Below are 17,634 nucleotides of genomic sequence, written 5' to 3' on the forward strand. Positions count from 1 at the left end.
ATGGTAATACATACTCCATCCATTTCGCATTAGTTGCAACATTTTTCATGTTCGACCGTGTTATATTAGTTGCAATTAGGGTTGTGCACCGGTCCAAAACAGGGCTGGAACCCAGAATCGCCTATTTTTGAGGACCGGGGAACAAACCATAATCAATTGGTCCGGGTTTCGGTCTAGACCTGTGTTCTTCCGGTTCGGTTTTGAACCAAAATGGGTCGGTTGTATTATTTTCTTTTCTCTTATTTGCATTTTAATATCTTCATATATACATCATTTTTAAACGTCTTGTTTTTATTTGCGTGTTTTGCTATTTTGCACATCGAGTTTACAAACTACAAGTTTTGTACAAAAAAAATTTCGAAATTTAAACATAAAATTTAAAATTTTAACCCAAATATTTTTTTTAAGAAAAACATTTTCCGGTTTTTACCCGGACCGGACCACAAACTCGGAATCACCAATTTGTTAGGACTGAGGACCGACCCGGAATCCAATGGTCCAATTCCGGTCTCGGTCCGGTTTCCGGTCTCAATCCATTTTTACACACCTGTGGTTGCAACACTATTATATTTGGAAAGGAGTCACCATTATTTTATAATTTCTCTCTCCCACTAACCTCACTTTTACAAATATTTTATTATTTCTCTTTTTTACCCGGACCGGACCGGAAACCCGAAATCACCCATTTGTGAGGATGAAGACCGACCCGGAATCTAACGGTTCAATTCCGGTCCCGGTCCGATTTTCGGTCTCAATCCAATTTTATACACCCCTGGTTTTAACACTATTATATTTGGAAAGGAGTCACCATTATTTTATAATTTCTCTCTCCCACTAACCTCACTTTTACAAATATTTTATTATTTCTCTTTCTTACCATCCCCACACACTATTTTTTTATTATTATTATTTTCTATATTTTACTAACAATACTTTATATTATAAATCTAGTCTATAATTTTCTTAAACTATTAGTCAAGCCTACTATTGCAACTAATGCGAACGGAGGGAGTATGTTTTTTACACTCTTAGATTCAGTTTTCTAATTAAACCTTTGATTGATTTCAATTTGCAAGTGGGATAATTGAATTAAATGTTAATGATCGATTTGAGTGGTACCATACATATCTTTCACACAATCGATTTAGCTTTTGACATGAACCTTGTGCTCAATTGGTCGTAATCCTGTGTTTTTTTTTAACACGTGACATAATTGCATCAAAGATCAATGATTTCATAAGTGACTGTTCGAGTGATAACACATACTTTTATATCTTTTACACTCTCAGTTTTGAGTTTCTGTTTCAACCTTTTCATCGTATCCTTTGTTTATTTTATTTCTTACTCCCTCCATTCCCATTTGTTTTTTTTTTTTACATTTCCATTTTAGGTGTTTTTTTTTTTTAATTCCTTACATTTGGTATTTTCCCTTTTTAAGTCATAAAACTTTGGACAAAATTAAATTACCCTTGTTTTACAATTTAAATACTCAAAAGTCCTTACTTTTTTATGTGCTAAAGTACTTTTTGTACTATTTTAATAGTTTTCTAATAATCATTATTAGTTTCTCTCTTCATCTCTTCAATAATTACTAACTATCTTTTCTTTCTATCTACCTTACATACTTTGAATGTGAGTCTTTCTGTGTGTAAATAATCAACAAACGTACAATAACTATTAATTGTTCTAGCCTTAGCTTTAAAAGGTCTTTAAACAAAGCATATAAACTTGTAGCTGATGTGGTACCACTTGCTTCATTCCAAGCTCGTAAGTTATTAACTTAGCTTAACTTCAACGGTTTTGAAATCACTTCAAAAGTGGAACATTTAAACAATACCCCTCATCTACACTCCATTTTTTTCCGCTTATATTTTCTTCATTCAATCTTCATCTTTGAATTCAAGGTTTCACATTTGTAGTTTTTTCTCCTTTAACTATTAGTTCTAGCGTCCAATTTCTTGGAGGGTTATGTCTCACTTAGTCAAATTTTCAATTTTGGTAGTAATTTTACAATTAATAATTGAATTTGCATGTTGTGATTTTTGCACACAGAGGCGCTTTACATCAAACTCTATGAGATGTACCCTAAACTCAAGGTTTTCCTTATCTAACTCCACATGCATATTTTTATTTCTTAATCATGGGTTTTAAGGAATCTCTAAGTTCCTTGATTCCCATGAAAAATTAGAAATAGGCTTGTAGATAAGGAACGGAGGGAGTATGTCTTTTACATTTTTGGTTTTGATTTTTTGTCTGAACCATTTTTGCTTTATTCTTTTGTGCTCTTTTTTTTCACTATATGCATGTGGTATAATTGCATTAAAGATTAATTATGTAATAAGTGGCCTATTACGAGTGGTAACACATTTGTTTTTACACTTTGATGTGTTTTGGTTTTTGATTTGTACCTTCTGAATGCAATCCTTTGTACATTTTTGTTTTTTTCTTTTGATTTTGATTTACATAAGATATAATGATGAGTTCAAAATCAATGTTTGAAAAGTGACTTGATTAGTGTGTCAATGTACGTGGCTTTTACACTTTCGAAAACATTTCTTATTTTGACCGACCTTCTAGTTGTATTTTTTAGATGAGTAACTTATTTTACTACAAATCTTCGTGAAAGACTTATCGACAATACTCATATGCTAGGGTTATATACTTTTTAAGACATGATTTGTCATCCATATATTTGACGTAAAAAAAAGATGCTAATGAGTGAATACAACCATGAGTCGTGAACAAATCATGGGGCGTGCCCCAATTCCTCTTCTTAAGAAATAGGAAGCATTTCTCTTATGACATTTATGAAATTATAGTGCATTGGGAATTGTAAAGTAATAATATTATAATGAAAAGAAGTGCTAAATGTAACATTCATCCAAACTGCTGATGTGAACCGATTTAGACGGTGTGAAATGGTGAATTTAGTGTTATTAACATTGTTCTTCAACATCCATCCAATTTATCGTTACAATCAAAGTTACTTCATCAAACAGATGCGAATTCCATTTTTTCCGTCATCATTTTGCTCGAAAACCACCATCGCCTTTGTTGCCCCTATCTTCTTCACTTTCCTTCGCCTTTTCAGCAGCGCCACCGAATCAAATGAAAAATCCTAAAATTCAATTGGAGAAATTATAGCAAGGTTTGTCTTCCTCCTCCATTGAGATTGTTCATGCGTTCCAATTTTTGAATTGAAGGTTTTAATTTCCATTAATGGAGGTGAGAGAATGGAGGAAGAAGAAGAACCCATGGACGTTGGTGGCGCAGACAACTTTGCCTTGCATTGATGACTGGAACGGAGGAAGTTGTGGTGAGGTGGATAGAGAGAGGGCGAAGAATCAAGGAGGGAGAGAGAATTTGGTGGTGGTGGTATTTCCATGGAGGAAAGGGGTGGTGGGTTAGAATGAGGAGAGAAGGGGTTTGAGTAGAGAGAAAGTGAGGATGTTTGGATTAATTCCGTGAAGTGAATACCTTATTGTAGTTTCAATGAATACTATAAGAAGGGGAGTTAAATTGTAGTATGATAGTTTAGTCAATCTTTTTGCGGAATTAAATCTAAGTAAGCTAAAGGAACTGAAAGTGCAAGAGAGATTTTACGTGGAAAACTCTTTGGTCCTAAACAAGGAGAAAAACCGCGACCACTTGGGATTTTGGAAAAAAAAAATCTTTACTAGAATAGGGCAAATGGACCTATTACAAACCGAAGCCCCGAGGAACAAGTCACACAACTTGTTACTGTAGCTTCTCTTTTCTAACTCTCTTTTCTTTCTTTTCTCTTTCTAACTTCTCACAAACAAAAGTTCAGTCAACCTTCCCAATTCCCCAAAATACAACTCGAAAGAATAACTCTAATATAAGAACATTATAACACTCTATTTCTCTAGTGTGGAATTGACTCTTGACTCGATTAAAGAAAACAAGGATTGAAATCTATTTGAGCAAGGGTGAGTTTTTTTAATTGAAATCAATAGCTATTTATAGACCAAAATCCGTTTAGAAAAAACCTCTTTATGCAGCAAATCCATAACGCCACTACTCCACCCCAATAGAAGATCATGTCCTAAATTCAAGGAACATGAACTCCTCAATGTGCAAGACCATGACTTGAGAAAGATCATGGAAGTATACCGCAAGTTTTGAAAAACAAGGCAGATTTTATTTGTTTAGCTGATTTTCGAAAATAATAAATAAAATAAAATCCTCTTTCATAAAATAAATAGATAAAACTTTAAAATCAACTGTTTTCCTAAAAAATATTGCACAATATTTATCTTTTTAGACCAATTCCACACATATATTTTCAAGTGTAATATTATCCTTACACTTACATAAATCCTAAAATATAAAAATATCTTAGTCTTCACGATTCTCTGATGAAGCTTCTACTCCGAGGCTTCTGTTCCTTGGAAGGAACTTCTCTTCCAAAGCTTCTGTTGCCTAGTGGAAACTTATCTTCTCAAGTCTTCATTTCTGAAGCACCAGTTCCTGTGAGGGAACTCTTCTCTTTTGGATTGCTTTGTTCCTGGCTTTCTTGTTCCTCATGGAATTTTCGCAAGATACTCAATTCTCTTAGTCATTGCAACTGATCACGCACTCAAACAATCAAGCTCTTATTAGTTTGTAAATAAATCTTCGCAAGATACTCAATTCTCCTAGTCATTGCAACTGATCACACACTCAAACAATCAAGCTCTTATTAGTTTGTAAATAAGTTAGGTCGTGTCATCGTCAAAATCATTAAGTCCAACACTTATCCTATTCATCGTCTATTAACCCCGTTACCAACTTGACCATGTGATAATTGACAGATATACAAAAAGACCAATATACCCTCTGTTTCGGCAAAAAATGAGCTAACCGGTCCTTGGAGGGGTGGCTGAGGACCACAGATTTGGGCCTTGAATGGACCTACAAAATGAACCCCGAGCCCCGGGGGTGGACCCCGGGGCAGAGCCTCCGACGCCCAAGTTAGTCGCCAAACAATGCATATTTTGAGAGGAGTTTAGGGGAGAGAGTGGAGGAGTATGGTCATCTTAGATGATAAGAGTGACCTTCCTTTACCTTATGCCCTTTGAGGGGTATTAATAGGAGTGCATGAGTGGGTTTTGTGAGCCCTATTAGTACATATGTGGGCCGTTGTAGGCCATATTGATGCATTTGACTTATTTGGGGCCTTTTAGACCTTTTTATGCCCTTTGGGCTTATATGGGTAGAATTACCCAAGACTAAAATGGGTATGACTATTTTAGTACCCAAACACCCTCAATTTCCAGCGTAAATAAACCTTGAGATACATTCCATGTTTATCAAGAAGAAAAACATGAAATTACCCAAATCACGAACCAATATGTTCAAATTTCAGGCAAATCTCTTCTGTTTGGTACAAAAATCAGATTGATCAAAAAGCTAGTGCACTTGTAAAATAATCAGTCAGCTTAATCATTAGGCATTCAACTCGTTTGTCACCTTTTACTAGCTCAATGAAGACAATCTGAAACTTGATAGAAACCTCTAGTTTGGCAAAAAAAAAATATAATTGGTGACTCACTTTATGATATGAACACCAGAAATCCAATTTTAACATAAGACCCATTACAAAAGAAATATAACCCGCACCAAATCGACTTTATAGTTGGATCCAATTTCATCCAAAATAGTTAACACCTTAAAAATTTAAAAACTTACGGAGTATTCGATATATCCAGACTAAAGAGAAGAGTAATCATTGACTTTTCGCTAAAATAACAGAATCCTTCCTCGAAATATTCCACAGTACATATAAAATATGGATAAGATTTACAAATACTAAGTTAAATGCATCCTGCAAACCTGCATCTCAGCCATAACAAGCTTCTAATACCCGCGATAAAATGAACACTTCAAAAATGCCTAGCTAAAATTGCAGCTAATATATATAAAAATTATAAACTAGGCACCTAATGGCAATGCTAATCAACTACATACAGGCCATAGCTAAATACATCAATTTATTAAACTCGAAGATAGTGCTAGACTGCTAGTTGCTCTATCCGGCATCCACCACAAAAATGCAACTAACATACCATGCAGAGATGTTGCTAGAGCAAATGCATCCGCTCAACACATGACTGCTGCAACCATTTGTTCAGAGGCTCCCCACACCCCACAAAGCACCCAGAATTTCCATTTTCAGTGAAGAATGGAAAGCTAAACATATCGAGCAACTCTTGAACAGCCTGCCTCACCAATGATGCTCCTGTCACCCTACTCCGTCGACCCCAACCAGTCACAATATCGATCCTGGTAGGACCCACCCCTGACATCAGCAGCTGGCGGCGGAACCAGGCTAGTGTCCGAGAAAGAGCAGTCACTGCAGTTCCATCTGACATGACGTGCAAGTTGATTAGCCAATAGCAAGAGCTTTTTTCCCTCACAGCATCAGGGTACACATTCTTCATGGCTGCAACCTCCCACACAGAACCAGCCTCCTCCTTCAATCCTGATTTGTGAAGAAAATCTACCACAGCATCAATGAGTCCTCGTTTGCTTTCTCTGTCTTCACTGTGCATCACGTCCAGGAACCTTCCCACGTGATCCCGAACATTCTGTCCATCAGGCCCTGATGCTGGCATGTTCAGCAGGAAAACATGAGCTGGGTGGCCCGTGATGGCCATAAGTTGCCCACAAAATCCCATATTGAAGGATGATTTAGCTTCAGTACAGCAACTGAGGAGCAAAGTATAAGTTTGGAGTGAAGGATTTAGTCCCATATTAACCATCCCTAAGAGCACATTATAAGCATCTGAAAGTCGGTGAGCTCGAAGAAAAGCACTAAGCAAAGAATTACAGGTTGGCACATTAGGATATAAGCCTGCTTGCAGCATTGATTGATACCAGTGCAGAGCTTTTTCAGCATTCCCAGCTTTACCCCACAAATCCACAAGAAGCCCGTAAACAGGTTCATCAGGAACCCAATTCTTATTTTTCATCTCAAAAAATATTGCTTCTGCCTCCTCAAGATATCCACAATGTCCGAGGACTTCCATCACTATACTGTATGTGACTTTGTCAGGCTCGTATCCTGCATTTTTCATGTCACGATAGATCTGCAGGGCAACAGGGTAGTTTCTTGCCTTCGCTTGCAAGGCAATCATGATGTTGTATGTAACAAGATTTGGGATACAGCCTGAATCAACCATCTCACAGAACAGCTTGTGAGCAGCAGCCAAGTGGCCAGCCTTTCCCAAGCAGTTGATCATAACACTGTATGTAAATGTGTCAGGAGTAAGGCCTGCTTCCTGCATCCTTTGATACATGTGCAAGGCAACATCAAGATAACCTGATTTTGCATGGATATCAATAAGTGTGCAATAGGTGACTCTGTCAGGTTCGCAACCAGCTTCCTGCATTTGGTGGAAAACACCAACTGCATCATTGAGATAGTTAGCACGCCCATAGCTATGAATCAGACGGTTGTAGGTCACTACATTAGGCTCACATCCATCCCTGGTCATCTGCTCAAGCAAGACATTAATTGCATCAAACTGCTTAGCCCGGCCCAAGATGCCCACCATAGTTGTATAAGTATGCCCATCGTGTTTAAAACCTACTCGGCGTTTCAACCAGTAGAAGAAGCCAAGTGCAGCAACATAGTCTGGAATCTGCTTCAGAACTTGATTTGCTTGATAAGCATCCATCGAGAAATTGAGATTCTCAAGTGCAACTTCTGCTGCAGGACCCCATTTCAGCCTTTTCAATATATCTAGAACAATATTAACTTGTCCAGTGCTCACAAACTGCCTAGAAAATGGAGCAGTTCCGGCCTGAGATTTATAATCCCTAGCATAATTATTGATATAGTGGGGAACTCTGCCAGTAAACTTTGTTTTTGAGGCCTGTACATTAGGGCTATTAGTATATGCTTTGGATTTCTGAGAGCTATAATTCTTCTTTTCCGATGAAACACCCTGAGTTCCTACATAGCATTTCTTTTCTGAAGCTGCACCCTGTGTTCCTATGTAGCTTTTCTTATCTGATGCTACAGCCTGACTTCCTACCGAACCTCCTACATTTCTGGTAGTCTCGTGGCTGAAAGCTTCTGCAGGCCCATGATGATCAGTTTTACCTTTAGGACCCTGATAATTCACTGAGGGGCTAGAAGCAGACTCCTTTCTCGACGAAGGTTTCTCATGTACTTCATAAAAATCTTCTTTCTTTACAGAATTTACAGATGAAGGTTTGACAGTTGATCGGGGTCTACTATGACCAACCATATAAGTTTGTGCAGAAGAAGCTGTTTCACTTCCATCTGTCAGAGGAATCTTATAACTCACAACATCTGATATAAAACCTACTGCAGCAATACCTACCTTGACCAACTGGTCTGTTATGTGAGCTGAAGACTGTGACACGTCATTCTGCTCAGAATTAATGCTGGTGGAATAACTTACACAGTCTGGTTTCCCCAAAGCGCTCGAAAGAGAGACAACTTGTGGACGAGAAGTAGAGCAGTTGCCATCTTCTGGTTTTTGAGAAGCTTTCCCTGCATCCCTTGAGACTACAGAATCTATCCTTGCAGCAGGCAAAGGCACTATGGCCGATGGTTTTGGCCGAAGCAATGTAGTCTGTCTCCTTGAAGCACATTTATCATCATCAGCGCATGAGCATGAGCTCCCATCAGCTGTACTACATCGTGATCCGCTATATAATAAGGATCTAGCACAATTGGAAAAGCTACTGATCTGCTTGGCTCGAAGCATAGCATTAAAATGCAGTCAAACCTGCAGCAAGAAGGGCGTCGTGGGTTAAGGCCAGCAAACAACATTAAAACAACAGTGCAAATGAATTAAACTTAGGCCCTATCAAATCCTAAATAGTATAATAATAAACTATAAGTCCAACAGCTCCAACCAATATAACTTAACTAATGAGACAGGTTACCAGAACATCACATAATCACTATGTGGATCCAACTAGGCTGAATCTGTCTGGAAAATATTCATTAGCATTGTGTGCAATACATAACACAAGAAAACTTAATCCACAAAGCTGTTAATAAAAAAAACTCAAATAACAGTATCCAGTGTAATTGTCTGTGCTGCAGCTAATTTCCCCCCAGCAATGACTCCAGGAAGATAGGAGAAGGGGAAAAAAAAACGTTTTAACGTTTTGGCGAATTGAAGTAGATGTATCATGCTTATCAGAAACCTGTGACAGCTTAATCTTCTATAGTTTCTAAAACATCTTGTTCAGAGACATCACCGCATCTCTGCTTGAACTGTAACACACACACATATAATGACATAACCCCAAACTCAACAAAAGACCAAACTCATACTTTTTACTAAAGAAATTAGCTCAAAGTTTTTTTTTAGAAGTCAGTCACAAGATCCTAATTATTGAAGACCCATAGTCATCTATCCCAAGGAAAAGCTCGATCCACAGACATATCCACGGTATGATATATCTGTGTTCTTCCACGTGAGGATGAAGATCAGGTCTATGTGTGAATATGAGTGTCCGAATGTAGCGTGAATAAATCCGAGTTTGTATATATCATTCATGACCAGAAGTCCAATGCTATCACATCTTTTATGATACAAGCATACAACCATATATTGTCAGTCAGTCTCAAAATTTCACACAAAAAATAAACCCAAATTTTGAACATAAATAAAGGGGGAAAATCGGAGAAAATGGAAGAGATCCAAACACTATGTTGATAGCAGCTCTCAAAAAATCGACTTCCACCAACGATCATCTTCCATTGTTACCAAATGAATTGTACCCCAAGAAAAATAATATATAAAATTGGACCCTGAGTTGCAAAAACACAGGGCATCATCAGTAAAATTGGACTTTTCTTTCATAATCCCTCAATTTTACACCAAAAAGATTATAATTTCGGACGTTTCAATCAAATTCACAACAATTCACGCAAGAAACCACAATTCAATCAAAATCCCAATCAAATCTTTCGCAATTCCCCCATTAAAAACATGAAAATCTATCAATTACAAAAGGTAAATGCAATAATCAAGAACACCCATTTGATCAAATTATGAAATCATAACAAAAAGATTGAAACTTTTGAATAAAATGTAGGCCAAAATTAGAATTAACCAAGAACAGAACAATGAAAGTGTAGAAAGTTGTTGCAAAATAAAAAAGAAAAATTACCAGAATTCGCATGTGGGTAATGAAAAATTCACGAGAAGAGAGAGAAAGAAAGGGTGATAATGTAGGCGGCTCTTCTTCTTCGCCCGCTTGCAGTCAACTCTTAGAGTTTTCTCCAAGCAAGCTGGGGAGGCTGTTAAGGTAAAGTGCTCAAAGACCTGATTTTGCTTCAGATTCTTATTGATTTTGTTTGCCCTACTTTTTTTTATTTGTTTTTCAAAAAGGGGATTTTTTTTTTAAAAAAAAAAAAAATAATACTTTTTTAACCTTTTGACCTTGTTTGTTTGGCAAAAATTTACACCTTTTTGTAATTTTTAAAACACAAATTGGTATGCAATAATTTTCTCGCAAACAGTCAAATATAGGATAGGGTGTAACTTTTAATTAATTTGGGATAATATTTAAATTGACAAAGGTAATTTTTTATCATACTTTCCGCGTTTTATTTTTTAGTTAAAATTTTAATAACGATAGCAACTTTTTTTAAAAAAATATTTATAAATTTAATTTCATATCGAGGTAACTTTTGATTGTGGATAGAGGTTTTATCTTTGATGTACAATATATCATGACATAGTCGTGTATACAATAGTATTGTCCTTGTAATATGGATGTAAAGTTGTCATGATTATAAGGATCAAAATTCACTACAATGACATTTAGATTTGTTTTGATTTACTTAACTGGACTGCTTATGAGAAAAGGAAATTAGGAAGAGAACTGATTGAAATTGAAATGAAATGAATTGAACTGAAATCAAGCTGAAGAGGACATGCCCTTAGTCATTGACATTCGTAATATACAGTGATTATATTTACTGTATAAAGCTAACTTCCTAATATACAATAATACAGGTTTAAAATTATCCAAATAACCCTAAAATTAAACGTTGATTAGAATCCCTATTGCATAACCATAAAAAAGAAATCCTATTGCAAAAGTTTTCTCGTTTATTGCAGTGAGCCCACCACCCTAATTGATTGTTTATGTGGCTAATTAGCAATGGTTAATTAAATTTCTGGTGTAGTTTTCTTGTAATTTGTGGTCAGTGTCGTGTATCACGTATTCAATCTTGTTGTTCACACAATTATACCTCCGTACAACTTAACAGCTAACCACTTGTGCAGTTAAAGAGCTCTGACCGTGGCTACGTTATTACGCGTTATCGATAAATGGGCCTTGGGCCTAAGGCCCATCACTTGTTAATCCAGTCCGATCCATAAATCTTAAAATTTGGCCTCTTTTAAGTTTTAACGCTGCACCTTACTTTGTAATTTTGTATCGCCTCTGAATCGTTTTCTATTGAAGTGGCTTCTCAGCTTTATCTCCTTCATTCAACCAATTTCTGAGGTAATTTTTTATTTCTGGTTTTTTTTTTAACAAAAAACATCGAGTATCAATTTCACTATTTAAGGTTTATCGTTAACTTAACTTCCTTAATTAAGGGTTTATAGTTAATTTTCGCAATTTAGGGCTTTTTCTAAGGTGGATTATTGAACTATTGGTTATTATATCTGAATTTATGAAGATTATAACGAAAAAGATTAGATTTTTCGGTGAATTATGAACCCTATTTTGGTAATTGGGTCAAATTTGGTTGCTAAAGTATTGCATTTGCTTTCTTTTGTTTATAATCTTTCAATTTTAGTTAGAAAGTATGAAATTGGAACATTTCACACTCATTGGAGCTGGTTTGATCAATCCTAATAATTATTGAAAGCAATTCTGAAAGAATAAATCGATGAAATGATCAAATGTCGAAAAGAAAATTTGAACATAAAGAGTATAGTAGAGGGGAAGAGTGATGTTTCGTTGCATAATATAGAGTATCTAATAATGCATACATTTGTTTATTTAAAGCATCACTTAATTGATTCATGTTATGATTTTGGAACTCGGTGTTTAGTTAATTGGCAATGTACTGATTCTGTGTGCTAAGGTTTTTCTGGTTGAAATTAGAATGGCTGAAGACAGAAATATTAAGAATTAAATATCTCATCTTCTGATGGAAAATGTGTTGTACTTTTACATTCGTCAGCTTTTAATTGTTCGTCTTTTGAGTGAGTGTTTATAGTTCGTGCCTCTTTAAACGAAGTCCCTCTTTCTAGTTTTTCCCTGCAAGATTGTGATTCTGAAATCAGATGATAAATTGAGTTGAAATCGTCTAACATTTTTTTATAAGCGGTTAAGGTAAAACGGCAACTCCTGAGATAGCAAAAAGTTGTCCATTAGACTTCCGCAAGGAACAAAGGCTGTTAATTTACAAAATCCTAATCTTAAGACATTTTGTAAATCAACGCCAAGGCTGAGGTTGAGGGTTCAAGTCCCTCCTTCCGCTCCTGGCTTCGCAGGGTATATTTCTTAGCAGAGAAGTCTGAAGTCTTTCAAAAGTTATCATTGTGTTTTGTCTCTGAGAATATGAATTGGAGATTTGGTTGATAGTGTTCTAGTGTTTTATTTAAGTCGAGAATACAATTTAGAGTAAGTGGTTGATTGTGTTTAGCTGTTTTGATGTGGAAAAAAAAATCTCCCCCTCCTCCTACCTCGCTCTCCCTCACTCACTTAGGTAGGATCTTTGAGTTGTTTACCGGGGATATTTAATTGTTGCATGAAGTAATGAACCTTTCTTTCATTTTAGTTCTCTGACATTGGGTTTTGCCTTGCTCTTTTGGTTGGGGTTCATTGGTTAGGAAGTTTATTATGGAAAATCAAATCTTTGATTTTTCTGTGCTTCATATGTGCTTGTATAACAAGATTATGTATAGTGTAGCTTTTTTTGGAGTCAAATAAGAGACGGGGCTACATCGGGGCCTAAGGAGGCCAAGGCCCCTGTCAACATTCTTAAATCGTATTAAAATTTTACCAATCTGACCACAATCATAATGAAAGTTTTTATTAGAGTGGTAGCGGAGCACGCTTAAAATGATGCCTTTGGTTTTAAATTGCATGGATGAAATATGTGTATTTATCTAGAAGAGCATTCATTTTATTTATCTATATTTTCTTCAAATAAAACTACAAGTATATCATTTTCCTAAAATAAGGAATATTATTTTCGGTTTGCTGCTTTTTTTTTTAATCTTATTTTCATGGATCACTACTATATTCATATATTTGTTTCTAGTAAAAAAGAAAAATAAGTGTATAACTTGATAACATATAACATTAGGCCCCACCAGAATAGAGTTTTGGCTTCGCCCTTGAGCCCCACAATTTGACTTGGAGATTCTTGGATGCAATTTTGTACCCTTGTAATATCAGACTAGGTCGCTTTGGTTTTGCTCGAACAATAGTATTGATAAGGTAAAAAGGGTAAAAATTAGTTCAAATTTAACCTCGTTCATTGATTTTTTGGTGCTTTGGCTGGGCAAAGGGGTAAAGAGGGAATAAAAACCTTACCTTTGTCCATAGAGGGGAAATGCAGAAACAGAAAGATGTGATAAGAGAAAATGAGCAGAAAGAGAGTTTCTAAATGAGGAGTAACTTTTCTGTCCTCAAACTGCACAATTTTCAGTTTGTGCTATGATTTTGGTGGAACACTGAGCAATTGCGGTGTATGTCTTTCACTTTTTGATTTTGCAGGTGTCCATCTTGTATTCTTGTCTTCTAAATTCTTCTTCAAGAATGGAATTTTGTCCCACTTGTGCGAATTTGCTGCAATATGAAATGACAAATCCTGCTAGATTCTTTTGTCGGTCTTGCCATTACATTTCTCCTATAGAGAGAAAGGTATGTATTTATGTATCAGCTGTTCTGATAGATCTTTGTTATTTCTGTAAATATGTGTTAATAGTTAGAACATTACTCCTTAATGGTTTCAGGTGAAAATTAAGAGAGGGGTGCAACTGACCAATAAAGCGGCAACACCTATCATCGTGGGGAAAAAACCTGTTGGGGCTACTACTGATGGTATGCAAATCCTTTTCTATACTTCTGAGTGGCAATATAGTGTGTTCCCTCTACATAGTAACTTAACATGCTGGTAATTAACAAGTTTTTAATAAACAAGAACTTTTTGTATAGATTCTACTAGAATTTCTAGGCCTATGTGATTTTTATTACTTTATTTTTCAGCTATTAAAATACTTGAAGAGCAGTAATGGTGTATGAATTTCGTTGTAAAGAAATTTGATTTTTAATGTCTTACCTTTGTAATGTCTTACCTGTACATGAGAGGTGGTGTTATAAAACGTTAAGCAGCAATGCTACTTGCTTTTCAAATTTAGGATATTGCTTCATCAAGGGTGATGAATTAGTCTAGTACATCGGACTGAACCCTCTTTAGAAAACTTGCCTCACCCATGTTGAACTTTGGAGTGTATTTGATGATACTGCTGATAGTATCCCAATAACTCTGCTGGTAAATAATAATGTTACTATGTGCGTATAATTGCATCGATAGGTTGAAATCTACCCATGATTTATTTTTGTTTTTTCAGTCCTTTGGTTTAGCAACATTTTGTTTGATCTAGTTGTGTTTGGTTCATATGGCCACATCTCCTGTTAAATTGAAGATGGTTTGTTTGATCAAATTTTGTTTGCTTCAGTTGGCTTACATTTAGCCACACTTATAGAAGCAAAGATGATTGGTAAACTATTGCGAGTTGAGAATTTATGCAGGAGCTATGGGGTAATATGAAACTGACAAGTATGCTTGTATCTAATGATTGGCTCCACTATTGTTCATTTATGCTTGCTTCGCCCTAGTTTCTTGCAGTAGTATGTAACGTGCATGCAAAATATTAAATTGACTAGCTAAATCACAACTAACAATATGTTTTATTTTCAGCTACTTGTCCAAAATGTGGTCATGGTCAAGCAGAATTTAACCAGGTTCAAACCAGATCAGCTGATGAACCCATGACAATATATTACAGATGCTTGAATGAGGGGTGTGGACATAATTGGAAAGAGGATTAGTCACATTATTTCATCACTTGTCACCTGTTCTTTGTGAAGGTTTGGTGAGCAATCACGTCCTTTTCCTTCATGGTTGTTTTGTTTCCTTATTATAGAATTTACCTTTTTCTTCACACAGGCAAATTTTGCTTCTGGAGCTAGCTTATGGTTTTCTTACTCAGATTTCATCTTGTAGTTCGTTATGGAAGACACATGTAAAGGGCTATGAGCTTACTTTTGGAATTTGCGTATGACTGTCAGCGTTTGAGACTGCAATACCGATTCTTGACATCCTGGTTTGCAGTATTTACTGAAATTCAAGGTTATGTTTGGTTTAGAAAAAAAAAAATCTTTTCAAACCCAAATTTCATTATCTGGTTTGGTTTCTTGCTAGAAAATTAAAGACATGAAAGGAAGAAGAAAGATGGAGGGGATGGATGAAAGATCTGAGTATGAGAAGGAAAATGTGGCATCCCTTTCTCAAATACGGACTGTTTTCTACCCTTTGACAAACTATTTGTTACCCAAGAGAATTTTATCACCCCTTTATGAATCAAACTGAGGTAAAATTACTGTTCATTTCAACTAAAGTAGAACCCAAATGAACGAATGATGCTTGATTGCATGATCTTGTTGCTATCATAGCAAACATGTCTGGGTTAATAGCGGATGGCTGCGACTTTTTAAGAAGTTTTTCGGATAATGATGAAAGTGAAGAATTAAGGTGCTCATTTGCTTTAATTAAATTAGTAAATGTTTGCTGCTCTGAAGTTTTAATATTATGTCATTCCTCACTTCAGTATCGATAGTCATTTACTCGTTTGAGAATACAATAATGTTGGGATTACTTGCAGTATATCACTGGTATGATCAAAGTATATATTATTATGATGTTGTGAGGGATTATTTGTTTTATCAACTTCTCATTTTTTTTTTCCTAAAGACATGCTAGAACAGTAAAAGAGAGTTATAAAACTAGGGCCATTAACAACCTTCACACTTGAGCTGTAATTCGAAATTCTATCTATGAAAACGACAATGATTTATACACCTAAATGTTGATCGAATTAGGCGTGGACTGTTTGATCCAACTTGCTTCTTTTTCAGCCTTTTTCGTTTATAACATACAATACATCCAATAACATAGAATTACTTGCTTATAGACTTTAGATATAAGTAGTTAAGAAACTAAAATGTTTAGCTTACTGAAATGTAAGTTGTCATCTTAATGTCTTCATCAGTTTACTGCTTTACATTGCAACATTATTTATGATACTAGTAGAAAAATGGATAGGAAAGGAGGAGCAGCATGTTTAGTGGTTTTTAAATACTGGGCACTCAAGTTTGGCAAGCTATTAAATACTCTTTTACTCTTTCCGTCCCATAACACAGTGCTAGTTTCTCATTTCTTCGGAAATTAAGAAAGGCGGAGTATGAAAATATATTTAAAATAGATGAAATATTAAGGAAATTATGGCATTCTTGATTCTCATGTCAAATTTGTAGCTTTGTTGTGCTTTATGTACCATCATAATGACTACTCCAAAACAATGCAAGTTTAATTCAATGCAAGTTTAATTGTATACTCCCTTGTTTCCTAGAGTTGTTCTAGTTAACTAGTTTAATTTGCACGTTATACAATGTTAAGTTGTTTACAATGAAGCAAAATTCTCTTATATCCAATTATGTTACAAATTACATCATATTTACAATATTTTCAAAAATAATATTAATTTAGAAATGCATGTCAAAATTACGCATTAATCGGACTGATTATGTTAGACATATGAGATATCGAAAAATAATATCTTAACATAAAATAAACCTAAATATATTATTCTCTATTTTTTTGATATCTCAAATCTCTAATAGATTTATGTTCATTTTAATTCAATGTTTCTATTTTTGTTATGTTATCCAAGTTCCACCAGTTCCTTTGCTTTTGCCATACATGTGCTGTGGAATTGTGGATCAAGATGTACTGAACTACTGATATAGGGAGGATTGAAGATACAGGATAGTATATAAAATTCCAAAAGTATTCACATTTTTTGTTTGAAAAAAAAAACAATTGTAAAAGGCGTAAACTAAAAAAAAAAAATGTAAATGAAGATAATTTTGTACCAAAGTAGGGCCAATTAGACCTTTTATGATTAGAAAAATCACAGGAAAAAAATGAATAGGCTGTAAAGTAAGAAGAAAGCAACAGGAACTTTATAGTTGCAAAAAAAATCCCATAATTATGATGATGAAGCTAGCATAATTATGCACTCACGTTTGTTACAACCTTTTTTGGTTGATTGAATTCCCCTAAATTTTTGCATGAAATGATTAAGCCTTTCTCCTAGCGTTTTTGGCAATCAGCCTTACGTTGCCAGGGTATAAAGTTGTAAATTTTGTGTATAATAATGTCCTACACATTGCTCTTACATTGTCCTTCTTTTCTTGCATTGTTTTTCATCCTTTTGCACGCATGTTTTGGCCGAAGTACTAGTACTTGCATGGTCGCGTTTGCCAAGCATTTTTCGGATGTCCGAGAATTTAATTGGTTTTCTCTTCGTATATAAAATTCTT

General features: G+C 35.3%; 2 protein-coding genes across 7 annotated transcripts; one reads left to right on the forward strand and one right to left on the reverse strand.

Moving 5' to 3' along the window:
- Window positions 1–5,704: 5,704 nt before the first annotated feature.
- On the reverse strand, window positions 5,705–10,389 carry LOC110700520 (pentatricopeptide repeat-containing protein At1g18900-like). Of its 2 annotated transcripts, none has more exons than XM_021878065.1 (2): window positions 10,165–10,389; window positions 5,705–8,765 (listed from the first exon to the last, which is right to left on the reverse strand). In XM_021878065.1, exon 2 carries the CDS (start codon window positions 8,742–8,744, stop codon window positions 6,084–6,086), a length of 2,661 nt encoding a protein of 886 aa, XP_021733757.1. In that variant the 5' UTR covers window positions 8,745–8,765; window positions 10,165–10,389; the 3' UTR covers window positions 5,705–6,083. The 2 variants fall into 2 exon arrangements, with proteins under 2 accessions (XP_021733757.1, XP_021733758.1); XM_021878066.1 differs by lacking the exon at window positions 10,165–10,389 and having other exon boundaries at window positions 5,705–8,278; window positions 8,355–8,444.
- Window positions 10,390–11,427: 1,038 nt separating this feature from the next.
- LOC110700521 (DNA-directed RNA polymerase III subunit RPC10-like) lies at window positions 11,428–15,951 on the forward strand. 5 transcript variants are annotated; one of them, XM_021878070.1, is made up of 5 exons: window positions 11,428–11,511; window positions 13,744–13,890; window positions 13,983–14,070; window positions 14,951–15,125; window positions 15,243–15,951. In XM_021878070.1, exons 2-4 carry the CDS (start codon window positions 13,786–13,788, stop codon window positions 15,079–15,081), a joined length of 324 nt encoding a protein of 107 aa, XP_021733762.1. In that variant the 5' UTR covers window positions 11,428–11,511; window positions 13,744–13,785; the 3' UTR covers window positions 15,082–15,125; window positions 15,243–15,951. The 5 variants fall into 5 exon arrangements, with proteins under 5 accessions (XP_021733762.1, XP_021733759.1, XP_021733761.1 ...); XM_021878067.1 differs by having other exon boundaries at window positions 15,257–15,951; XM_021878069.1 differs by having other exon boundaries at window positions 14,951–15,120; window positions 15,200–15,951.
- Window positions 15,952–17,634: the final 1,683 nt, after the last annotated feature.

Source organism: Chenopodium quinoa, unplaced genomic scaffold (assembly GCF_001683475.1).
Source record: "Chenopodium quinoa cultivar QQ74 unplaced genomic scaffold, ASM168347v1, whole genome shotgun sequence".
NCBI lineage: Eukaryota > Viridiplantae > Streptophyta > Magnoliopsida > Caryophyllales > Amaranthaceae > Chenopodium > Chenopodium quinoa.